This window comes from Oncorhynchus tshawytscha, linkage group LG02 (genome assembly GCF_018296145.1).
Source record: "Oncorhynchus tshawytscha isolate Ot180627B linkage group LG02, Otsh_v2.0, whole genome shotgun sequence".
In the NCBI taxonomy this organism is placed as follows: domain Eukaryota; kingdom Metazoa; phylum Chordata; class Actinopteri; order Salmoniformes; family Salmonidae; genus Oncorhynchus; species Oncorhynchus tshawytscha.
Window position 1 is genome coordinate 25,831,851 of NC_056430.1, and position 10,152 is coordinate 25,842,002.

General features: G+C 41.8%; 1 protein-coding gene and 2 non-coding genes across 3 annotated transcripts; all 3 read right to left on the reverse strand.

The window, feature by feature from the left end:
- Positions 1–3,955: 3,955 nt before the first annotated feature.
- Positions 3,956–9,861, reverse strand: LOC112218903 (guanine nucleotide-binding protein-like 3). Its single transcript, XM_024380142.2, has 15 exons — positions 9,741–9,861; positions 9,484–9,542; positions 9,024–9,164; positions 8,813–8,929; positions 8,637–8,729; positions 8,372–8,507; positions 8,153–8,256; positions 7,821–7,971; positions 7,343–7,430; positions 6,898–7,075; positions 6,649–6,791; positions 6,301–6,437; positions 5,066–5,217; positions 4,734–4,803; positions 3,956–4,457 (listed from the first exon to the last, which is right to left on the reverse strand). The coding sequence occupies exons 1-15, from the start codon at positions 9,751–9,753 to the stop codon at positions 4,357–4,359; spliced, it is 1,683 nt and encodes a 560-aa protein (XP_024235910.1). The 5' UTR covers positions 9,754–9,861; the 3' UTR covers positions 3,956–4,356.
- On the reverse strand, positions 4,593–4,668 carry LOC112223507. The gene has a single exon (XR_002949337.1). It is a non-coding gene; the product is annotated as a small nucleolar RNA SNORD19 (small nucleolar RNA).
- On the reverse strand, positions 7,203–7,278 carry LOC112223511. Its single transcript, XR_002949339.1, has one exon. It is a non-coding gene; the product is annotated as a small nucleolar RNA SNORD69 (small nucleolar RNA).
- Positions 9,862–10,152: the final 291 nt, after the last annotated feature.

Here is a 10,152-nt window from a genome sequence, read left to right on the forward strand (position 1 = left end):
CCGGTATGCTGTCGTATTCGTGTCCACGTGAGCTGTCGTATTCGTGTCCACAGTGAGAGAGCCTCTGCTTGATAGCCTATCCCCCCAGGACTCTCTCACCATAGCAGCCAGAAATCCAGTCTGTTGTTCTCACTGACCGTGTCACCTCCAAATAGGTGGCCAGTGCCCGCACCACACACAGCATGCTGCAGGGAGGCCCAGACTCCCCCGCCACTGCCGGGGGGTTGTAAGCAGACAGGGTAAAAGGGATGTTCACATGCCTGTCTGACAAAACCTTCTGGAGGAATGAAGGGTTGGGGCAGAGAGATATACTTCTCTCATTGGTGTCCATCCGGTAGCACTCAGAACTTAGCACCCACCCTCTTCATGGAAGTAATCACTACTATGAAAACCACCTTCATAGAGAGGTGTTTCAGGGAGGCAGACTCCCAACGGTTCGAATCCCAGCTCGCCATTGAGCGGGTCCTAGCTGGACGCAGGCGACAAACCACCTTCATAAACCTGGAGACACACAGTGGGGGCCATCCCTTGGTCTCCAGGTATTTCTATTATATTTGAGTGACATTCTACTGCACTGTTGGTGCTAATAACATAAGCATTTCTCTGCATCTGAAAATCTGTGTATGCAACCAATAAACATTTGATTTGAATGAATGCTAGACATATGAATATGATATATTTGCAGGGGACATCCAAGGGCTTTTTGACACAAGCCTAAAGTCAGGGCATGCAGCTGCATTGTCAGATGACAGTGATTCTGCATCCACAAAGGACATAGTTCGAGGAGCTGGGAACCAAGTACACAACACAAGCTGTAGACTACAATGACACACAAAGGAAATAAAACCTCCATATAATAAATTAATGAACAGAATGGGTCTTATTTTACATAATGGTATGAAAGCATTTTGTCCCCCTTCATATTTGTACTTGGTACCATATCAAATAATGTCAACGTTTTAATTATCTCAAGTATCCATTCCTTTAGAACAACTATATTGGCTTTTAAAAAGAAAGCCATCGAGAAGCGGGCATGAGTGCCAACACGTGTTCCTTTAATCCTGGGGTGATTGTGGCCAACCTGACGGAGTGAAAGCATCACAACATCACCAGCCAACTGGAACACTGGATGGAGCTCAATGCACAGTAAGTCACCAGCAGAGCCAGACAGCCTCAGGGGCAGAATTCCCTCAGCACTCCAGAGATTATTATGAAATAAAATATCTACACTGTATATCAATTAAATCAATCTAAATAGACATTCATTGTAGACAATTGAAAAGCATTCCCAATGAGTTTTCATTTGCTTTAATTGTACAGTGCCTTGCGAAAGTATTCGTCCCCCTTGAACTTTGCGACCTTTTGCCACATTTCAGGCTTCAAACATAAAGATATAAAACTGTATTTTTTTTGTGAAGAATCAACAACAAGTGGGACACAATCATGAAGTGGAACGACATTTATTGGATATTTCAAACTTTTTTAACAAATCAAAAACTGAAAAATTTATTAATCAGATATAATAAAACAAAGTAGAGTTTAATTAGTTATAGTTCTATTTAAAATGTAGATATTGTTTAGTCATTATTCATAAAATTCCGAACACTTACCTGTGCTAATTAACTATCTGTGTCTCCGAACACCTGTGTGTAAACGGATGCCACAAAGGTGTTAACACTGTCACAGAAAGATACTGTCGCCAGCAACTGTGTTAAAACCGGTTAAACAGTGTGTGTATATTCTGCATTTATGAAATTAGTTTGATGTGATCTGAAAGTAGAGGGCATAATGTTTCTAGAACTGTACCGCAATATATTTACGTTTAGATGGAGTATTTGATTGTTCTGGCTGCCAAGCCAATCTGCCCTCTAAACAGAACATGTAAGGTCCTTGGACTATAAGGATTACTAAACTCCTTTAGTCCATTGGACTACATCTCACTAGTCTAGTAACCTTCTGTCTTATACAGTATTTTCACATCAATGCAGATGCAGCTACTTAAGACTGTTGAGACGCACCTATGGTTCTTTGCTTAGCTTCACATGAGACAAGATAATGTATATCTATAACATGAAGTAGTGCCATACTGAATACATTGTGTGTTCAGGAACTGTCCCTTGTGACAATTTGCCAAGATCACAATTTTCCTTAGACCTTCACTTTGATGCTGTTAGAACAAGGATCAATGTTCTGTTACTGCCAGTTGTCTTGCACTCCTTATCCTTTAAAAGGCAGTCTCTATGGGGGTGCCACAGGGTTCAATTCTCAGGCCGACTCTCTTCTATGTATACATTAATGATGTCGCTCTTGCGGCTGGTGATTCTCTGATCCACCTCTATGCAGATGACACCATTCTGTATACTTCTGGCCCTTCTTTGGACACTGTGTTAACTAACCTCCAGACGAACTTCAATGCCATTCAACTCTCCTTCCGTGGCCTCCAACTGCTCTTAAATGGAAGTAAAACTAAATGCATGCTCTTCAACCAATCGCTGCCTGCACCTGCCAACCCGCATAGCATCACTACTCTGGACGGTTCTGACTTAGAATATGTGGACAACTACAAATACATAGGTGTCTGGTTAGACTGTAAACTCTCCTTTCAGACTCATATTAAGCATCTCCAATCCAAAATGAAATCTAGAATCGGCTTCCTATTTCGCAACAAAGCATCCTTCACTCATGCTGCAAAACATACTCTCGTAAAACTGACTATCCTACCGATCCTTGAATTTGGCGGTCATTTACAAAACACTCTACTCAGCAAATTGGATGCAGTCTATCACAGTGCCATCTGTTTCATCACCAAAGCCCCATATACTACCCACCACTGTGACCTGTATGCTCTCGTTGGCTGGCCCTTGATTCATGTTCGTTGCCAAACCCACTGGCCCCAGGTCATCTATAAGTCTTTGCTAGGTAAAGCCCCGCCTTATCTCAGCTCACTGGTCACCATAGCAGCATCCACCTGTAGCACGCACTCCAGCAGGTATATTTCACTGGTCATCCCCAAAGCCAACTTCTCCTTTCGCCGCCTTCCAGTTCTCTGTTGCCAATGACTGGAACAAATTGCAAAAATCACTGAAGCTGGAGACTCATATCTCCCTCACTAACTTTAAGCATCAGCAATCAGAGCAGCTTACAGATCATTGCACCTGTACATAGCCCATCTGTAAATAGCCCATCCAACTACCTCATCTCCATATCATTTGATTTATATATTTTTTTCTCCTTCTCCTTTGCACCCCAGTATCTCTACTTGCACATTCATCTTCTGCACATCGTGTTTATTTGCTAAACTGTAATTATTTAGCCACTACGGCCTATTTGTTGCCTTACCTCAATAATCTTACTTCATTTGTACACACTGTATAGACTTTTCTATTGTGTTATTGACTGTACGTTTGCTTATTCTATGTGTAACTGTGTTTGTGTTGCACTGCCTTGCTTTATCTTGGCCAGGTCGCAGTTGTAAATGAGAACTTGTTCTCAACTTGCCTACCTGTTTAAATAAAAAATAAAAGTCATTTGTATACAACACTTAACACAAGCCTACTATCCTTTATCTTGATTGCATTTTGCAGTGACATGCCTTTGTGCTAAGTATGGATGTCATACACACAAACTACTAGTGTCAATACATGTGGAACAGCTGAAATGGTTATGAATTTGATAATTGCAAGTAACTTATTTACACAATCCTATGGTTTTCATCTGAAGTATTAAACATGGTGTTAAGTTACACCATTTCTTTACTTTGTACAAAAGGATCAACCTAACCAATGTACATTTTCAAATGGTCATCCTTTTGTAAAAGCAGCTTAATAAAACAGTCAACCACCGTGAGTCTTGGTCCTGATAAGTCAACCTAACACCACCATGCAAACTAAAATTGATAATATGTGGGGTTGAGCTATTGTATTCATCACCATTAACTCAAATGAGAAAGCACAACTTGAGCCAAAATATGGATCAATTTATTGGTGTTCAGGCTATATACAATAATTCACAATGAACATCGACAGATCTTAAACAATTTACCACTGGACCTTTACTTAAAAGGCAAAACATTGGTACCAACTAAGTTTACAGGTTACATCCACACACACAGGACTTCAAACAGTAACTTCAGATGGTGCCAGTACAGCTATTAAGGTTAAGATATGAGAGAGTTGAGAAACAAAGGCTGCGTTTACACAGGCAGCCCAATTCTAATATTCTTTCCACCAATTGTTATTTTGACTGATCACACCAAATTTTTCTCAGAGCTGATCTGATTGGGTTAAAGACCAATTAGTGAAAAAACAAAATCAGAATTGGGCTGCCTGTCAAACGCAGCCAGAAGGTCATAGATGTTCATTTAAAATCTGTGTTGAAGTCATAGGCATCATCTGTCTGGACTGAGGAGAGGATGTTGACTGGGACAGGAATCTGGAACCTCACTTTGGCTGGTTCTTCTGTAAAGAGGAGAAATCATTAGTTAAGTGATATTGACAGACTTGATTGGGAATGAAACAGGAATTAAGCTATTCCCTGAGGGAAAAATTAAATACATCCATTTCATTCTAGATCCCAAGCAAGGTTCGCAGTCTGGCTCAGCAGTGGGATCAGAGTTGGATTAGAAGTCTTCACTTAAAGTCAGACTTGCTTTATTGTCCTCATTTCCACACAGACCGATCCTATATTAATAAGGAACATAACAGGAATGAAGCTGGTCTCTAATATTGATTTACTTGTGACTGGTGTCTTTATCTGTGGTTCATCCGTTTCATCTGCATCAGACACCTCTTCAACCCCATCATCCTGAAGTTAAAAGATATTCCATTAAAGGCCTTTATTTCTTTGCAGTAATAGCTCAGATCTGCCCTGAAAGGATTAGTTTACACATTTTATACATTGCTTTTTCTGGAATGTACAATAAATCAGCTCAGCAGTGGGATCAGTTGGATTAGATGTCTTCATTAACTCAAGACTTGCGTTATTTGTCTTAATTCCCATGCTAGAACAGACTGATCCTACTTTAATTTGATTTATCAGGTGAGAAATAAGTGTAAAGATTTTTTACCTCTTGGTTCGCACAGCTACCCTCCATCTCCTCTTCCTCAGTGGGCCCTTGAGCAGGTTTGTCCTCAACCACGTCACTGTCACTCAGCACTCCTGCAGTGGGGCCTTTAGACAGGAGGATGATGCTGCTGGCCTGGTTTGGGAACTTTACACCTAGGAGAGTAGGTCAGTCATCACATACACTTCCTGTACAAAACATTAGGAACACCTTCCTAATATTGAGTTGCACCCATTTCCACCCAGAACAGCCTCAATTTGTCAGGGCAGGGCAGTTGTTGAAAGCAATACACAGGGATGCTAGCCCATGTTGACTCCCAATGCTTCCCACCACTGTGTCAAGTCAGCTGGTGGACCATTCTTGATACACACAGGAAACTTGAGCGTGACAAACCCAGCAGCTTTAAAAAATCTATATCTATTTTTAATTTTACCTTTAGTTAACTAGGCAAGTCAGTTAAGAACAAATTCTTATTTTCAATGACAGCCTAGGAACAGCGGGTTAACTGCCTGTTCAGGGGCAGAACGAGAGATGTGTACCTTGTCAGCTCAGGATTTGAACTTACAACCTTCCGGTTACTAGTCCAACACTCTAACCACTTTGCATTTGACACTCAAACCAGGGCACCTGGCACCTATCATACCCCGTTCAAAAGCATTTAAATCTTTTGTCTTGCCCATTCACCCTCTGAATGGCAAACCATGTCTCAACGTGTAAACATCATTATATAACTTGTCGCCTTCCCTTCATCTACACCGATTGAAGTGGATTTAACAAGTGACATCAATAACAGATCATAGCTTTCACCTGGTCAGTCTGTCATTGAAAGAGCAGGTGTTTGTAACCTCAGTGTACATCAGGGTTTTCCAACTCTGGTCCTCCAGTACACCCACCAGTACATCTGGTGGCCCTTTTTGTTGTGGCCCTGGACAAGCCCATCTGATTCTACATGGCAACTAACCATCAAGCCCGTGACAAATAGAATAAGGTGTTTTTGTCCGGGGCTACAACAAAAGGTATGCTGGTGGGGGTACTCGAGGATGGGAGTTGGGAAACACTGGTGTACATCAACAAACTCATTACTGCGCGGAAGGTAACCTGGCAGTTGAGTGTTGGGCCACTAACCAAAAGGTCGCTGGTTCAAATCCCGAGCCGACTAGATGAATAAGAGCGTCTGCTAAATGACAAATGTAAAATGAGAAAATTCTTCTATTAGAGAAAATACTAAATTAACACACTTCTTAGAGTCTCCTCGTTGCTCTTCCTCAGCTTGTCCAAGTCCCAGCCCTTCTGCATCTCTGTTACAATGTCTTCAGAGAGGTATGGGGGAAGGCTTGGCTTTTCAGGGGCTTTGCAGTGATAACTCAGCTTTGCCCTGAAAAGATAAACATTTTAAGTATTTACAAAAAATACCTTTCATTCTAGTTTCCAGGCGAAGTGCTCAGTCTGGCTCAGCAGAGGGATCAGAGTTGGATTAGAAGTCTTCACTTTAACTCAAGAATTGCGTTAATTATCCTCATTTCCATGCTAGCCTCACCCTACTTTAAATTTGATTGGTGACAAATCATGACGATGACAACACTCACCCTGTCCAATCACTGAGGAAGGTAGAGGCAGCCAGCTCTGTGTTAGGGAATCCACCCTTCTGCAGAAATCCACGTTTCTTGGCAAAAAAGGATAAAAACTCCAACGAGTTTCTGAAGTCCGGAACATTGTACTGAAGCATTACCTGAAACACAAAGTCCAGGATTAACTATTAGTAGGCTCAGCAGACATAGGGCTTGATCTCAAACTTGGCAGTAAACATTTCCTCACACCAGTGATCTCAGTTTCACCTGTTGTTTGTTGCACTGTTTGAGCAGGGTCCTGACGGCCTCTAGAACAGTCTCCTGCTTGTCCTCCACCTGGAGACTCCTCAGCGCCATGGCAGCTTTTGGGTTAGACTGGGCCGCCACTATCCCTGGGCTGTCAATCATCTTGACATTTTTAGAGATGTGGACATCTTGGAAGCACCTGCAAGAGTCAGACATGAGGTATGTTAGATGTTAAGCTACAAGTGGCATTTGAGCAAATTCAGGTGAACAGACATGATCAAGGGTTTTTGGACTGTTCAGCCCCAATTGGTAAGACCTCGATGAGGTGTATGAAGCTCAGTGTTGGATTGAATATAGACTCCATTGTTTTGTCAGATCTTCAACTTCATCATGCTTCATACAATTCCTCATCATCTGCGAATAGAATGGACTCCATCATTATCATGAATGGTTCAGCTTCACTCACCTGGTGATCCCTCTCTGGACTCCTGCATTACAGGCCCTCATCCCTTTTAGGCTGTTGATCAAACTGCTCTTCCCCACGTTGGGGAACCCTGAGGGGACAGCGGAGGGCATAAGTGGTTCAAGTAACAGACGACGTGCATTTATAATGTTCAGGATAAACCCTTAAAGATTCATAATCTTGTTGTCATATAACAGATAAGACAGGCTAATGTGCATACAGTACGATAATATAATTGGATAAAATAAACTGAACGAACAAGACAGATCAGACAAAATATGACATAGAGTACACAACAGGACACTGCGATCGCTATGGATGAGATCAGCGTTGTAGTAGTCGTCACAGACATCAGTAGTTCACACAAATCATCATAATTTCGTAAGCACAACACTGTAATACCACCACTCGATAGCCATACTAATTACAAGAGGAGATGCAGTTTATGTCTAAATAATGGCGAGGGGAGTAGCTTCCTTACCGACTAAGCCCACTTTTACTGAGCCCCCTCTCCCTGTCCCATTTGCAAAGTCTCCCAGGAGCTGGAGAAGACAGCCGCCGCCATAACACGCCACTCCTTTGGTCTGGTCTACTACTCCATTAAGAGTTGCAAACCTAGCCTTCTTCTCTTGCTGTATAACAAAAAAACGTGTATAAGCATTTATGATCGATATTCAAATAGTCTACACAGTAATGGCCAATTTTCTACATTCTGCACGTGTGACCGAACCTGGTCATCAATATGGATTCCCCAAGTAGTCAGTGCAATTAATTCCATTAAAATCTTAGGCACTGCATGTACATAGTCCATACCACCGTTTTGTCCTGTAGTTGTGTGGACGCCTTGAACGCCACAACTGGGAACTCAAGCTGAAGACACTGCAGCCACTTCTCCACATTCTCTTTAGGGACAAGATCTGCAGGATTTGGAAAATTAATTGTATGGTTAAGTTGAATTACCCTTTGTATAAAGATAACACTACATCTCAATATAATTGACATTAATTAAAGACTTATCCATAAGATTATTACCTATTTTGTTCAACAGGAATAGTAGCTTCTTGTTTCCACCCCTCTTCAGTACAGCTTCCTCTAGCTGTGGACACCTGCAGCCAAGGGGATCTCTGGCGTCTAGGACTTCAATTATAACATCAGAGGCATCGATCACCTGAAGAAAATATAGACTGAATATCAATCCATAGGGACAAGCAGGTAGGGCATGTCTTTATTAAAGCTTCGGGCCTTGCCTGGGCACCTAATACCAATTGAGACATGTAGATTTAATAATCTTAGCTACCTTGTTTAATTCTGAACAAAAGTGCTTCTTTGAATTCCTCGGGTCACTTTGTTTCACCATCTGTTTGACAAGGTCCTCCTGTGACGGTAACTCCTGTGGAGTTAAAATGTGCAGTTAAAATATTGTCAAGCTACATGAGTGCATGATTTTTTGACGCCCATCACATGTTCCTATACCTTTCTGGCTTTCTTCACTTTGGTGTCTCTATCACTACTGGCAGCGTTTTCCTTCTTCCTCTTCTGAGCCCTTTGTTGTTGCTTGGCAAGCTTTTTTTTCTCTTTTTCTTCTTCAAGCTGGGTTGGAAAGAGATGAGTGCACGTTCATCTAGGCCTAATTATTTTGCCACTTAAAATGAGAAGGGGACCACAAAACAGTTCATGAACTCACCTTTAACCTCCTCTGTTCTGCTTCCCGCAGAATATCCTCTTTGAAGGGTGCTTTGTTGGGAACTCCAATATCCTTTTTCACTTTTTTGCCTACTCCTTTCTTTTTTGCATCTTTTTTTAGTTTTCTGTTGTGTTCCCGGACCTAAAAATCAAATTACATAAATCATGACAAGACTTTATTTGCGCATATAGTATATTTTTTATTTAGTACATAGCTTATTAGAATAATATACTGAGCTAGCTAGCATACCTGATTCAACTATTCATACTGCCCCTGAATAGGTGGATTATGTGAGCTAGTTCAGGACTACAACACAATTGTGAAACGTATAGAGGTCCCTGCAGATGTTTTAAAACCACCGAGCTAGCCAACTTAGCTACTTCATGACAGCAACTGCTACCGTTAGGAGTAGCCTAAATATAATTAGGTATTGACAGTAAATAATACAATTCACCAATACCTTTTTCTGTATTTTGTAACGTTTGGAGCAAGACACACGTTTACTTGCTTTCTTTAACCCTGGAAAAACATGAAAAACGCATGAAAGTCTCGGGCAGGCTTGCTAGCAAGCTAATGCTAGCCAGCATGGGTCATTAGCTAAGTGTTAGCAGTCTAACTGGCAATGTACACATATATTCAACTGAAGATAATATTATTTGTGATTAATAAGGATAAACGACTGTACAATCCAAATGTAAAGACGTCAGCTACACATACCTGGGCGCTTCATTGCAGGACTGTGGTTCTGGCACTGTGACTAAAATTCTGCTGCACGTGGAACCACCAGCTAGCCTTTACGTTTCCGCTTCCGGTTTGGTCATCTTTGCTCATCTGCAGCTGTGACCAGCAGATGGCGCCAAAGCAGTATTTGACGTGAAGTGCACTTGTGGGCACTTCAGATCCCCAGCTGCATGGGTGCCCCCAGAGTTGACTCACTGTGCTTGCTCTACCCCAACTTCCCAATCCCTGTGACTATACCCTCCTGCACACTTCTCGCATCTTGGGATCTCTCTCCTACACACTACTGCAACATGTCCGAATCCTTCGCAACTAAAGCACCGCAACAGGTTCGGAACAAAGGCCTTCACAGAATAGCTGATGTAACCCAACCTGAAACTGTATCAAAGTT